This window comes from Nyctereutes procyonoides, unplaced genomic scaffold, assembly GCF_905146905.1.
Source record: "Nyctereutes procyonoides isolate TBG_1078 unplaced genomic scaffold, NYPRO_anot_genome, whole genome shotgun sequence".
Lineage (NCBI taxonomy): Eukaryota > Metazoa > Chordata > Mammalia > Carnivora > Canidae > Nyctereutes > Nyctereutes procyonoides.
Window position 1 is genome coordinate 44,650,665 of NW_026575047.1, and position 13,844 is coordinate 44,664,508.

General features: G+C 46.2%; 1 protein-coding gene across 1 annotated transcript in view; it reads right to left on the minus strand.

Annotated features, from left to right (window-relative positions):
• Positions 1-484: 484 nt before the first annotated feature.
• The window catches only part of FAM174B (family with sequence similarity 174 member B), a 43,507-nt gene continuing 30,147 nt past the window's right edge, over positions 485-13,844 (minus strand). The window contains exon 3 of the mRNA XM_055326503.1: positions 485-2,220. Coding sequence (XP_055182478.1) covers positions 2,217-2,220 — 4 coding nt within the window. The 3' untranslated portion in view covers positions 485-2,216. The remainder of the gene's footprint in view (positions 2,221-13,844) is intronic.

Sequence of the window (13,844 nt, forward strand, 5' to 3'; positions counted from 1 at the left end):
AGATACCCCAAGATTCTCCAAACACATTAGGTCTCAGTATGTTCTTGCCAAAGCGGCAGCCTCCAAGAAATGATCAGATGCACCTACACATGCATCTGGAAGCATCCACCATGTGTCCTCCTCTCCTCCAGCCCAAGTGCATTCCTAAGCTGTCCTCTAAACCACCAGGACCGGGATGCCTGGGTGGCTCAGTGGTTGAACATCTGCCTTTGGCTCAGATCATGATCCTGGGGTCCTGGATTGAGTCCCACGTCGGCCTCTGTGCAGGGAGCCTGCTTCTCGCTCCGCCTGTGTCTCTGCCTTTCTCTCTGTGCCTCTCATGAATAAATAAAATCTTTTCAAAAATTTAAACACCAAGACCAGGCATCTCCCCCTGAGCCCCCCACCTCTGCCCTCTTCCCAGCCTTGAGCCCACACCCATGAGCCCCAAAAGGCACCTCGCTGGTGCCTCCTCAGAAAACATCCAAACTGATGCACACCTGGGTCACGCCAAAAGGGTTTTATTTAAGAGCTTGTAGTGCTGAAGCTCAAGAATTTGGAAGGTCACTCTCGGCCAGCCAGCAGGTGGCCCGGTGTTGATGTGTAAGGCGGAAGAATCCAGCTTTCCGGCATGGGGTTCCAGTTCCAAGGTTCGGAGGGTGCCCAGCTGCTGGTGGTTGGTCCCCCTGAGTCACCACTCTGGCCCAGGAGTACCCTGTGGAGGGGAGGCAAACAGGGCGGAGGAGAGCAGAAGGAAAGCAAACCAACACATGAGACAGAGGGGGCAGAGGGACAGGCAGTCGTACAGGTGTGTTCTGCACTGCACTCCGCTCGAGCTGTCTCCCCGGGCACCCCTCTTTCCTGCAGAGGCCATCACGCCTTCCCAAGAGTCGGGGCCCCAGGAACCCAGGGACCCAGCAGACCTGATGGCCCTTCTAAGAACAGGTGAATCAGAAAAGCCTACAGAGTTTTCATCCAAAGCAACAGGGCAGACTACCAACAGGCAAATGCACAAACCCTGCACAATGCCAGAAAAGAAACGAGGGGATAAAAAAAAAAAAAAAAAAGCAAAACCCCTCTCCAGAACAGAGTGCCAGGACCCCAAAGGCACTGCTAAACAGAGCTTTAGCAGAAGCAGCTTGGCTGCAGCAGATAATCTCAACCCTTAGGAAACAGCAAAATGCAAGGTCTCCACCAACCTGAGAGGTCAGCTCTGCTTTTGGAAGCCCACAGACGTCTGGGCCCACAAGCTCTGAAACAAGCCACCGCCCACCATCCCCACCCACACCTGCAGGAGGAGGCTTGCTGCTGTAACCTCCTGGGTCCAGGAGGATTTCCAGGATAGCCTGGCCTACACCAACTTCAAACCTGGCCCCCAACACTGTGCCTTTCCCAGCCAATCCAACCCCCATTCATCTGAATCACCACAGTGATTTTTTAAAATTCCATTACCAAGAGCAACAGTGTAGAACAGGGCAGAGAAACACACAGAGGATGTTCCTAACGAAAGATTGCCTTATACTGCCTCTTCTCCCCCCAGAAAGGGAGAAATTCTAGGTGTACAGACACACACACCCCCACACACACATGCATGCACATGTACACACGCATACATATAGGTTTTTCCCTGATATTCAAAATTCTTTGTGAATTAGCTCTGTCTGATTCTGCTAAACCCTTCTTTTTAAAAAGGAAAGAAAAGGAGCCACAAACACCAGTATACTTCTGCAAGGGCTGACCAGCTCACATTTCAACTTTGAACTTTCACACAGCCATCACCAAAAGCAGGCCAGAATTTGGTCAAGCCCGGAAAACCACCAAAAGGTCAGACATCTAGAATGTTGTAGATCCAGGAGAGCAGAATGTCAGAAAATTAAAAGCTGAATCCTTCAGGCTTTTTTTTTTTTTTAAGGTTCCTGTTAACTTCTGATCTTTACTCTTTATTTTTATCAACAGTTACCTTATTTTTTAAGTCAAAGTGTTTTGACCTCTGCCCCTTAGCAAGGCAAAAGCCATCTTGAGGAGGAAAGGGTGGCATTTTAAAGGGGCTTCCAGAGCGTGGTAGAGGAGACTCCTGCAGTGATATTCTGAGCTGATGTTCGACACAACTGTGCCAGTTTCATCAACAACATTTGTTTTGGTTTCAACACCTCCAACGAGACAGATTCCAGATCCTTCACACCCCAGGCTGCAGGTGACCAATGTTCCACAGGATGCCAACATGCTGGAAATAGGTTTTACCTGAAAGAAAAGGAAGAACCAGTCAGTGCCCTCAGCAGAATCCTGCATCCACTCTGAGCCTAAAGTCTCCAGCCTGCAGGTCACACTCACCAACCACAGGATTTTTGAACATGCTGTCTGGAAGGTAACTCCTTCATTCCCTTCAGCTCCTAACTCAGGATCCTAGCTCCCTATGCAGACTCCCTAGGACATAACTTCTTTTCTCCTTGCATCCTTCCTTCCTAGCAATTCAACCAGTGTTTACCATCGGGGCTCAGCAAAAGTTTTTTGTAAAACTCCAGAGAGTAAGTATTTTTCACTTGCTAGGTCCTACATTCTCTGTGACAACTACTCAACTCTGTTCTTGTGGATCAAAAGCAGCCACAGACAGCATGAAAATGCTTGAGGTGCACCTGGGTGGCTCAGTTGGTTGAGCATTTGCATTGGCTCAGGTTATGATCTCAGGGTCCTGGGATTGAGCCCCGTGTCTGGCTCCCTGCTCAGTAGGGAGTCTGCTTCTCCCTCTCCCTCTTCCCCTGCCTGTGCTCTCTCAAATAAATAAAAATCTTTGATGGGATAAGCACTGGGTGTTACACCGTATGTTGGCAAATTGAACTTAAATAAAATATTAAAAGAAAGAAAAAGAAAAGAAAGAAGCTTGAGCATGACAGTATTCCAATAAAACTTTATTTGTGGACACTGAAATTTAATTTGTTAACAATTTGTACATGATGTGAACTGTTAAGTTTTCTCTTAATTCTTTCTCAACCATTAGAAATGTAAAAATCTTGGCTCGTGAGCCACACAAAAACAGGCAGACCACCAGATCTGACCCACAGGCCATAGTTTGCGAACCCCTGGTTTACATCATTACCTGCTTCATGTCTGACTCGTTTAGGCTGAGAGCTCCTCGCAGGCAAAACCCTTGTCTGAGCTCCCTAACCTTTAACCTCCAGCACCAAGCACACGGTACCAGGCAATGTGGGGATACGAGAAACATTCATGCAGCAAGTGAAAGAAAGCTTGGAAACCAGATCCACTCAAGACCTCATTCATCCAAAGAGATACAAGAAAGGAGGGGAAATCCGCAAGGTCAGAGCCACCAACGTTCTCTGTTCACGCTGGATCATGGGCATCACAAAATCGCACGTATAAAAACAGCGGGGATTTAACAGAAGTTACAAAATAATGAATTTCTTTTCAAAATGTTACATGACCCCAAATATAAATATCATCATTATTGGGTGACTGTCTTTTAAAGGACATGGACATCCTAGTTTTAGGAAATATTTGCTGGAAAAGGGACATGATGTATGTCACTTACCCTCAAATGAGTTCAGAAAAAAAAAATCCATATGCACACACACAGAGCCATCACCAGGTAAATGAGGCAAAATGTGAAACCAGGAAAATCTGGGTAAAGAGTATACTATTTTTGTTCTTGCAACTTTTTTTTAAGTTTGAAATTACTTCTGAATAAAAACTTTAAAAAAAAAAAAAAAAAAAAAAACTTCTTTTAAGAAAAAAAAAAAAAAAACAGATAAGGGTATCCTCATATTGGCCACTAGGGTATCTCCCTCAACAGACTGGAGGGTGAACAAGGCAAATTGCATAGCCATGTCCAAGCCGTGCAGGGTGGCTTTCCTCCAACACCCACAGGCACTGCCCCCCAGGCTGGGGTGGGGGTAACCTCCTAACGGGCTGACATCCAGGGAGCCCAGGTATTCGCCCCCTGCCCCCATTCTACAGATGTAGCCTGCAGACCTCAAGTATTCAGACTCCCACCAGGCCTCCCCATAATTATCAGGCTGCACCACTGCAGGTTCAACGTTGAGGATGGGCGGTGGGGGCTAGGGGAACCGGGGGACAGAGGAAAGAGTTTTCATAGCTTTCAAAGACCAAACCATGAATGGGCATGTCAATATTGCTGATGTGGTGACAGCACATCTTGGGGATGCTACAAGAGCCTGTCCCCGGGTTTTCCGCCAGGATCTCTATCAGTGCACATCCTCCCAGGCAGCTGTTTACACCCCTGTACTTAAATCTTTTTTTTTTTTAAATAGATTTTACTTGAGAGAGAGCACAAGCAGGGGTTGAAGCAGAGGGAGAATGAGAAGCAGACTTCTCAATGAGCAAAGAGCCGGATGCGGGACTCGATCCCAGGGCCCCAGGATCATGACCTGAGCCAAAGGTAGATGCTTCACCAACTCAGCCACCCAGGCACCCCACACTTGTGCTTACAGAATAAATGCACACAGTGGATGTAGAATGGAGCAGACACAGGGATCCCCCCTCCCCACGAATCACCACACTCAGCACAATTCCTCTGTTCCTCCACAGCAGAGCTAAACCTGCAGGGCTGCCACCAGAAAGGAGAAAACAGAGCTTCCACACACCTGCACAGGGGAGCAGTCACTCTGGACACATGCAGTTGCCTTTAGGGGTCACCAGCTCCTTTGCCTCTCAAGAAGGAGGGAAGCCCCATGGCGAGTCTGAGCAGTGGGTTTAGCTTCAGACTCTCCAGTGATGCTCTGATTCAGGAAGTTCCAGGGGACCATGGACACAGACACTACGTCTCTTCATTTCATCCTGCTGCCTCCCTAAGGTCATGCAGCTTTGGGGTTTTCCTCTGGAGAGCTCTCGGGCTGGGGGGGGCAGAGGCTCACAGCTGCAGCTCACCTGGTGCTCCCTCCACTCACTCAAACTTGCACACTTCACACATGCTATTAATTCCTCCTGCAATGCCCTCGCTCCTCCCTGGCCCTCAATCTGCTTTGGGGTGCTTCCTTTCAAACCCACCACCATCTTCCTCTCCTTTGGAAAGAGCTTCTTGCCCAAGAGAGGCACCCCTCCTGGCTGTCCACAGCACCCCATTCTTTCCTCCCCTGTAGTTCTCAGGCTGTCTTATAAGTGTCAGTGCTCCTGCTGTCTCCTCATCTCAGCACCAGCTCCCCAAGAGCAGGTTGGGCTCAGCCTGCCTCACTCATGGCCAATGGAATAAGCAGGCTCCCAAGCTGGACACATGGAGTGCAGGGTAAGCAGAGATTTTTTTAAAATCTAAATTCAATTTTCCAACACAGAGTATAACACCCAGTTGAGGAAAGATTTTTAAAAGGACTCTTTTAGCCTCCTTCTCTCCTCCAGAAGAGCCAAACTGCTACTGACACTCCTGCTTCATCATTAAAATAAACCCAACAGTCTCGATGCTGAGCCCACCCCCATCCTCCTTTGAAGCTCCCTGAGAAGTGAAGGCATGGTTAGGCGCCATGCCTCATGCCTGTTCCCTTCAAAAACTTCCAAGTGTCCTTCTTGCCCAACAACACTGGGTCATAACCATCATGGAGAGAGACGTGTCCCAACCTGTCCATGTCCCTCCCAAGCTTTGTTTGTCAGCAGAAAGAGTCCTCAACACAAGAAGCCCCTGGCCAGCACCCTGGCAGCTGACCTCTCAGTGCAGCAGTGAGGGCCACCTCAGGAAAGGGCACACCGGCCACAAGAAATAAATGACAAAGGAGCAAAGGGAGGAGCCCAGGCCCTTGCTGTGAGGATGTGTGAGATGGAGACAGACAGGAGGATCACCACTACCTGCAAGCACTCCTCCAGCTTTCAACCCAGGACGCCAAACAGAGAAGGGAACAACTGAATAATGTGGCTAGTTATTTTTTTAAAAAGCACTGCTCATGAGAATTATTTGTGCTGGGTTCTTGTTTTTGTTTTTTCTCTGTGCCTGATTCTTACATAGATCTATATAAATTCTGTGTGTGCGTGTGTGTGTAGGCAAGAAATGGAGTAAGTCATGTTCACTTAACGGTAAATTTTCATTGCTGCACAAATTCCTGGGTTTTTTTTTAAGATTTTATTTATTTATTCATGAGAGACACAGAGAGAGAGGCAGAGACACTGGCAGAGGGAGAAGCAGGCTCCATGCAGGGAGCCCGATGTGGGACTTGATCCTGGGTCTCCAGGATCAGGCCCTGGGCCAAAGGCAGTGCTAAACCACTGAGCCACCCGGGCTGCCCCACAAATTCCTGTTTGCATAGGTTCTCCCCTCATAGACCTGAAACTCAAAGAGTTTTGAGGTGCATGATACATTACCAAGAACTGACCCCAGACTCCCAATATGGCTTTTCAAAGAAACAAAAATGTCTCATGATGTGCCCATTTTACACATATAAGCTCGGCATCCTGTAAGGAAGAGGGCTGACAGAGCTTCATTCAAACTGGTCCGGGAAGGACTCCTGTTTGTTGTTTCAGGTCCAGGTAGGATACCCCCCCAGCATCCTCAGTGGGTGGTAGGGGCCTACGGGTCACCGATGCCTTCCAGGCCTCAGAAGTTCACAATACCCATCGCCTCCACAGCTGTCCACATGTTGATGTTCCTAACAGTGCCATTCCTCACTCTAAAATCTTCGTTCCAGAAGATGAGGAAGCACAGGATAGGCAGAAGGGCCTTCCGAGTCCAACCTTGCAGAAGTCACTGCTCTGAGTGTGCTTAGCAAGTGCCATGGGTGTCCATGGGGACTCTGAGCCCTGGGGTTTCAGTCTAGGACAAGCAAGTCAATCTGTTTCCTCCTGCTCTCAGCCTAGCCTCCTGGGGCCTCTTGCTGCAAACAGCCACCAAATGCCCTTTGTTCCAAAGACAAGATGCCAGGCACAGTGCCCGGCATCACAGCAGAAATCCCACTGGTTTCTAATGAGATTCCCACAGGAAGCTCTACCCACAAGAGGGTGGGAAGCAGGCATTTCTAGGATGTATGACTGTATTCCCACAGGCCACAGCTTTTCCAGACCTAAGAGGCAAAGGAACAGGGAATGGAAGCATGCAGGTAGGAACAGTGTGTCTCCCAGCCTCCCAGCAGCCTCCCTTCGGGCTGCACCTGCCACAGCCACTTTTACCACCCACGGAAGACAGGACAAAGGGCAGCATCTGCCTCACCTGGGGGGGTGATGAGGGGGCATAGAAGTCTCCTGTAATAAAACACAGGGGCACATGGGATCCCAAAATATCAGCCACAGCTGCACACCAAGCCAACCAAGCTCAAAGCACAAAGAGCCAGAACTCAAAACACCACGTGAAATCCAGAATCATTCCAAAACCCCAGGGTTCTCCATAATCTGTTCAGCCATCAGTTCTTCCCTCTAATTAGGCTTCTGAAGTGCAGAGTTGGAAAGACACTTCTACAGACTTTTTTCCCTCCCCACCCCCCCAAACCAACCCCCACCACCACATCGGGGGTCTTACCTCAAGGATGAGCACATCCCAGTTGTGTCAGAGCCTAACAACAGGGCTCTGCACAGAAGCCTCACTTGGCCACCTCCTCTTCATTCCCTGCCTGGCTGATGCGCCCAGGCTCTAAGTCACAAAATGTTACCAAAGAACTGGCCATGCAACAGCATGGACCGAGTTACTGCCTCACCGCTCTGGCATGAAGAACACAACTCTCCTCTTTGTACTCACACAAAATAACCCAAGGTCCCCATTCAGCTGCACCAATTTAAATATGGCCTGTTTCCCAGAGGGAACCCCAATACTTAGATGAGCTACATCTACACAGAAAAAGACAAGTACCTGTGAGCAGATTATTAGGTGCAGACCAGGAAGTTCTCAAAAATGCTAAAGCGAACATAAAACTGGTCTTAAAATTCTTGTTCTTTCAAACTTACTGACCTATAAAGTTGTTTGTAATATGCTGTTCTGATGGAAAATGGTTTCAAAACAGCATGTGTAACCTGGGCCAACTTCTACAAAAAAGAAAATTCACAGATACATACTCACACACACTCTAGTGGTTACCATTAAGCAGTGAGATTACAGGTGATTTTATTTTCCCTTTCTCTTATCGGCCACATCTACAGCATACATTACATCTATACTAGGAAAGGTCTTGCTCTGACTTCCTGAACCATCCGTCACCTTTGGGCCTGAGGACCAGAGCAGGCTTGTGTCTAGTGACCTGGCTCCAAGTTCATGCGCATCCTGGTATCATTTCAATCACGAACAACACAAACTTCTACCCGGAGCTGCTTGAAGCACAACACACAGGGAGGCAGGCGAGTACCTGGCAACAAAGAAAGCCTATGGGAGTCAGCAAATGGAGATATTACAGGATAAATGCTGACACCAGGAAAGTAAGCTGCAAATTAAGAGCTAACTGCTCGATGGAAGACACTGGAAAAGATAATGGAACACACCTGAAGAAAGCTTAGGAAGGGAGGCAGAGCCCCCATCCCCTTCTGTCTTCTCACCAGGAGCAATTCTCCTGCCATCCATCCCTCAGCCCTTGAAAACAGACACCTGTGCCAAGTTCACCTCCACCTGCTTCGAGGATGGGAGCACCTCTCACTGTTGGCAGTGGTGCTAAACAATGACAGATGAGACAATGACAGATGAGAGCCCCAGCAGCATGATAGCCTCATGTCCCCTGACCTCACTCCTTCCCAACCAGTGCCATTTCAAGGACATTGCACAGCCACCAAGTGCACTGGGCCCGGGGCCACCACGGTAGGGGTGACTGGCTCTGGGGCTGGATTCAGGACTGTGTTTGGGAGCCTCATCATAGGTTAGGCCAGGAACCCCTCTCTGAAGCAACAACTCTTCTCCTATGCCATCCTGGCCTTTGCCCTCCTGGAGGTCATGGGGCTTTTCTGCCTGATGGTGGCCTTTCTCATCCTCTTCGCCACGTAAAAGAGCCATCCGCGCTTCCCATCGGTCTTTCTCCCATGTCTCATCTGCCCAGTATGTTCCGTTCTCTCTACCTCCCCAGGCAGCCTGGGGAAAGTGCTTGGCTCAGCATTTGACAGAGGGAAGACAAACAAATACTGTATTAATAAAAAGAAGAAGGAGGAGGAGGAGGAGGAGGAGGAGAAAAAGAAGGGAGGCATAAACCAACTAAAGTTGCAAATCAAAGAAGCCAAAACATGGTTCTTTGTGTAGATAAATAAAATTAAACTTCCAGTAAGACTGATCTAGGAAAACAAGAAAAGGCAAATATAATCAAGAATTATTAAGAATGGAAAGAGGATTGTGTCTGTACATTACCAAAATTAAAAAGATAGGAGAATGTTGTGAGCAACTTTAGGGCAATACATTTGAAAACTTAGATGATGTGGACAAACTTCAAGAAATACAACCCATCAAAACTGACCCAAAAAGAAACAGATAAAGACTATATAGTCCTATCATGACTCAAAGAACCAAACATCAATAGTTTTTTAAAAAGTCTTCGCACTAAGAAAGCATCAGGTTCCAGTGGGTTTCAGCATGTTTTACTAAACATTTAGAAACAAATAATTCTAATCTGACACAAACTAGTCCAGAGACAAGGAAAATAAAGAATGCACCCTAACTTCTTTTATCAGGAAAACTTGTTCTACTACTAAAACTCTTAACAAAGCCTACCCAAGACCTTGCAAAGTAGGAAAAAGACAAACCCATCTTGGTCACTCAGAGAACCAACGGCATCCTAAACAAAATATCAGCCAACTGGAGATAGCAGCGTGCATGACTGGGCACCACAACCACAATCAAGCTCATCTTATCACATGGATGCAAAGCCAGTTTAGTATCAGAAAAGCCAACAAAGATAATTTCATCACCTTAACAGACTGAAGGTAACGATATGACCCTCTCAATAGAGCTAGAAACGGCATTTAAATAAAATTTGACATTAGCTAACCAGGAACAGAGAGAAGCTTCCCAGAAAAGAAACTCTACCTGCCACCCTACTGTGACCACCACTCTTAGTGGTCAGTATGGAAAGCATGTGCTTTAAGGTAAAGAATAAGATGGAATAGGGCGCCTGAGTGGCAGTCAGGTAAGGGTTTGACTCTTGGTTTCTGCTCAGGCCGTGATCTCGGCGTCAGGAGATCAAGCCCCTTGTTGGGCTCTGCCTGAGATTCTCTCCCTCTGCCCCTCCCCACTCCTCTCTCTCTCTCTCTCTCTCTCTCTCTCTCTAAGTAAATAAATAAATCTTTAAAAAGAAGAGCCAGAATGTCTATTATCATCACTTCTATCTAAGTGACTTAGAGGCCAAAAGTGAGTACAAAAAGGTTTTAAAAAGAAATGAAATGTTGAAGGATTTTGGGGGGGGGGGGGCTCTCATTAGTCCAGGTTGAAAACCCCCAAATCCCCATTTATACTACTAAAATTAATGAGAGTTTGGTGAGGTTTCTGGATTTTTTAAGAAATCAGTGTTTCAAAAAATCAACCATAATTCCAGACACCATGAACAAAAAGTGAGAAAATTATATTTTTTAAGCAATATAGGAGACACAGTCACAAATCATGTGACAGTGGATTGCAGAAGAACCTGTCTAGAAGCTGTCCCCAAAGTGGCAGGAGAGAGAAGCCGGCAGCCCTGGAAATAGAAACCCAAGCATGGACAACAAGCTTGCCAGACACAGGCTCATTAGGGCTAATGATCTGGGACAGAAGGCTAACACAAGTGGATTGGCTGGGACCTGAGTCCAATGGGACCTTAGGTCCTTCCTGATGTCTTTCCTCTACCCCCTAAAATGGATTAGAATGGTGGTGGAGGAGAGAAATCAAGGTGCCTTAGGTACTTAAGGTAATTCCTGCATTAAAAATTACTGGGACATGTCTTTTGCCCATTTCATGATTGGATTGTTTGTTTCTTTGCTGGTGAGTTTAATAAGTTCTTTATAGATCTTGGATACTAGCCCTTTATCTGATAGGTCATTTGCAAATATCTTCTCCCATTCTGTAGGTTGTCTTTTAGTTTTGTTGTCTTTTGCTGTGCAGAAGTCTTTTGATCTTGATTAAGCCCTAATAGTTCATTTTTGCTTTTGTTTCTCTTGCCTTTATAGATGTATCTTGCAAGAAGTTGCATGGCCAAGTTCCAAAAGGGTGCTTGCCTATGTTCTCCAAGTTCAAAAAGGGTGTTGCCTGTGTTCTTCTCTAGGATTTTGACGGATTCTTGTCTCACATTAGATCTTTCATCCATTGTGGGTTTATCTTTGTGTGTGGTGTAAGAGAGTGGTCCAGTTTCATTCTTCTGCACATGGCTGTCCAATTTTCCCAGCACCATTTATTGAAGAGACTGTCCTTTTTCCAGTGGCTAGTGTTTCCTGCTTTTTCGAATATTAGTTGACCATAGAGTTGAGGGCCCATTTCTGGGTCCTCTATTCTGTTCCATTGATCTATGTGTCTGTTTTTGTGTCAGTACCACATTGTCGTGATGATCACAGCTTTGTAGTACAACCTGAAATCCAGCATTGCGATGCCCCCGCTCTGGTTTTCTTTTTTTATGTTCCCCTGGCTATTTGGAGTCTTTTCTGATTCCACACAAATCTTAAGATGATTTGTTCCAACTCTCTGAAGAAAGTCCATGGTATTTTGATAGGAATTGCATTGAACATGCAAATTGCCCTGGGTAGCATAGAAATTTTCACAATGTTAATTCTTCCAATCCATGAGCATGGAATATTTTTCCATCTCTTTGTGTCTTCCTCAATTTCTTTCAGAAGTGTTCTGTAGTTTTTAGGGTATAGATCCTTTACCTCTTTGGTTAGGTTTATTTCTAGGTGTCTTATGCTTTTGGGTGCAAATGTAAATGGGATTGACTCCTTAATTTCTTTTTCTTCAGTCTCATTGTTAGTGTATAGAAATGCCACTGATTTCTGGGCATTGATTTTGTATCCTGCCACACTGCTGTATTGCTTATGAGTTCTAGCAATTTTGGGTGGAGTCTTTTGGGTTTTCTTTTTTTTATTATTATTTATTTATGATAGTCACAGAGAGAGAGAGAGAGAGAGAGGCAGACACACAGGCAGAGGGAGAAACAGGCTCCATGCACCGGGAGCCCGACATGGGATTCGATCCCGGGTCTCCAGGATCGCGCCCTGGGCCAAAGGCAGGCGCCAAACCGCTGCGCCACCCAGGGATCCCTCTTTTGGGTTTTCTATGTACAGTAGTATGTCATCTGCAAAGAGGGAGAGTTTGACTTCTTCTTTGCCAATTTGAATGCCTTTTATTTCTTTTTGTTGTCTGATTGCTGAGGCTAGGACTTCTAGTACTATGTTGAATAGCAGTGGTGAGAGTGGACATCCCTGTCATGTTCCTGATCTTAGGGGGAAAGGCTCTCAGTGTTTCCCTATTGAGAATGATATTGCTGTGGGCTTTTCATAGATGCCTTTTATGATGCTGAGGAATGTTCCCTGTATCCCTACACTCTGAAGAGTTTTGATCAGGAATGGATGCTGTATTTTGTTAAATGCTTTCTCTGCATCTATTGAGAGGATCATATGGTTCTTGTTTTTTCTCTTGGTGATGTGATCTATCATGTTGACTGTTTTACAAGTGTTGAACCAACCTTGCATCCCAGGGATAAATCCCACTTGGTCATGGTGAATAATCTCCTTAATGTACTATTGGAGCCTATTGGCTAGTATCTTGTTGAGAATTTTTGCATCTGTGTTCATCAGAGATATTGGTCTATAATTCTCCTTTTTGGTGGGGTCTTTGTCCGGTTTGGGAATTAGGGTGATGCTGGACTCATAAAATGAGTTTGGAAGTATTCTTTCCCTTTCTATCCTTCAGAACAGCTCCACCAAAGAAGACATACACATGGCCAACAAGCACATGAGAAAATGCTCTGCATCACTTGCCATCAGGGAAATACAAATCAAAGCCACATGAGATACCACCTCACACCAGTGAGAATGGGGAAAATTAATAAGACAAGAAACAACAAATGTTGGAGAGGATGTGGAAAAGGGGAACCCTCTTGCACTGTTGGTAGGAATGTGAACTGGTGCAGCCACTCTGGAAAACTGTGTGGAGGTTCCTCAAAGAGTTAAAAATAGACCTATCCTATGACCCAGAAATTACACTACTGGGGATTTACCCCAAAGATACAGATGCAGTGAAAAGCCGAGACACCTGCAGCCCAAACTGTGGAAGGAGCCTCGGTGTCCATTGTAAGATGAATGGATAAAGAAGATGTGGTCTATATATACAATGGAATATTACTCAGCCATTAGAAATGATGAATACCCACCATTTGCTTTGACATGGATGGAACTGGAGGGTATTATGCTGAGTGAAGTAAGTCAATCAGAGAAGGACAATCATTATATGATTTCACTCATGGGGAATATGAAAAATAGTGAAAGGGATTATAGGGGAAAGGAGAGAAAATGAGTGGGAAAAATCAGAGAGGGTTCAAAACATGATAAGACTCCTAACTCTGGGAAACGAACAAGGGGTAGTAGAAGGGGAGGTGGGCAGGGGGATGGGGTGACTGGGTGACGGGCACTGAGGGGGGCACTTGATGGGATGAGCACTGGGTGTTATATTATATGTTGGCAAATCAAACTCCAATAAAAAAATATACAAAAAAAATTACTGGGATGGGGTGCCTGGGTGGCTCAGTGGTTGAGCATCTGCCTTTTTGGTTCAGGTTGTGATCCTAGGGTCCTGGGATTGAGTCCTGCATCTCGCTCCTTGCAGGCAGCCTGCTTCTCCCTCTGCCTATGTCTCTGCCTCTCTGTGTCTCTCATAAATAAATAAATAAAATCTAAAAAAATTAGCATGCATTGAGGGGCTCCATGCTATTGTCATGTCAGATAGAGGTGGAGTGCGCATTATTAAAGTGGCCAATGACAATGCTCCAGAGCATGCCCTG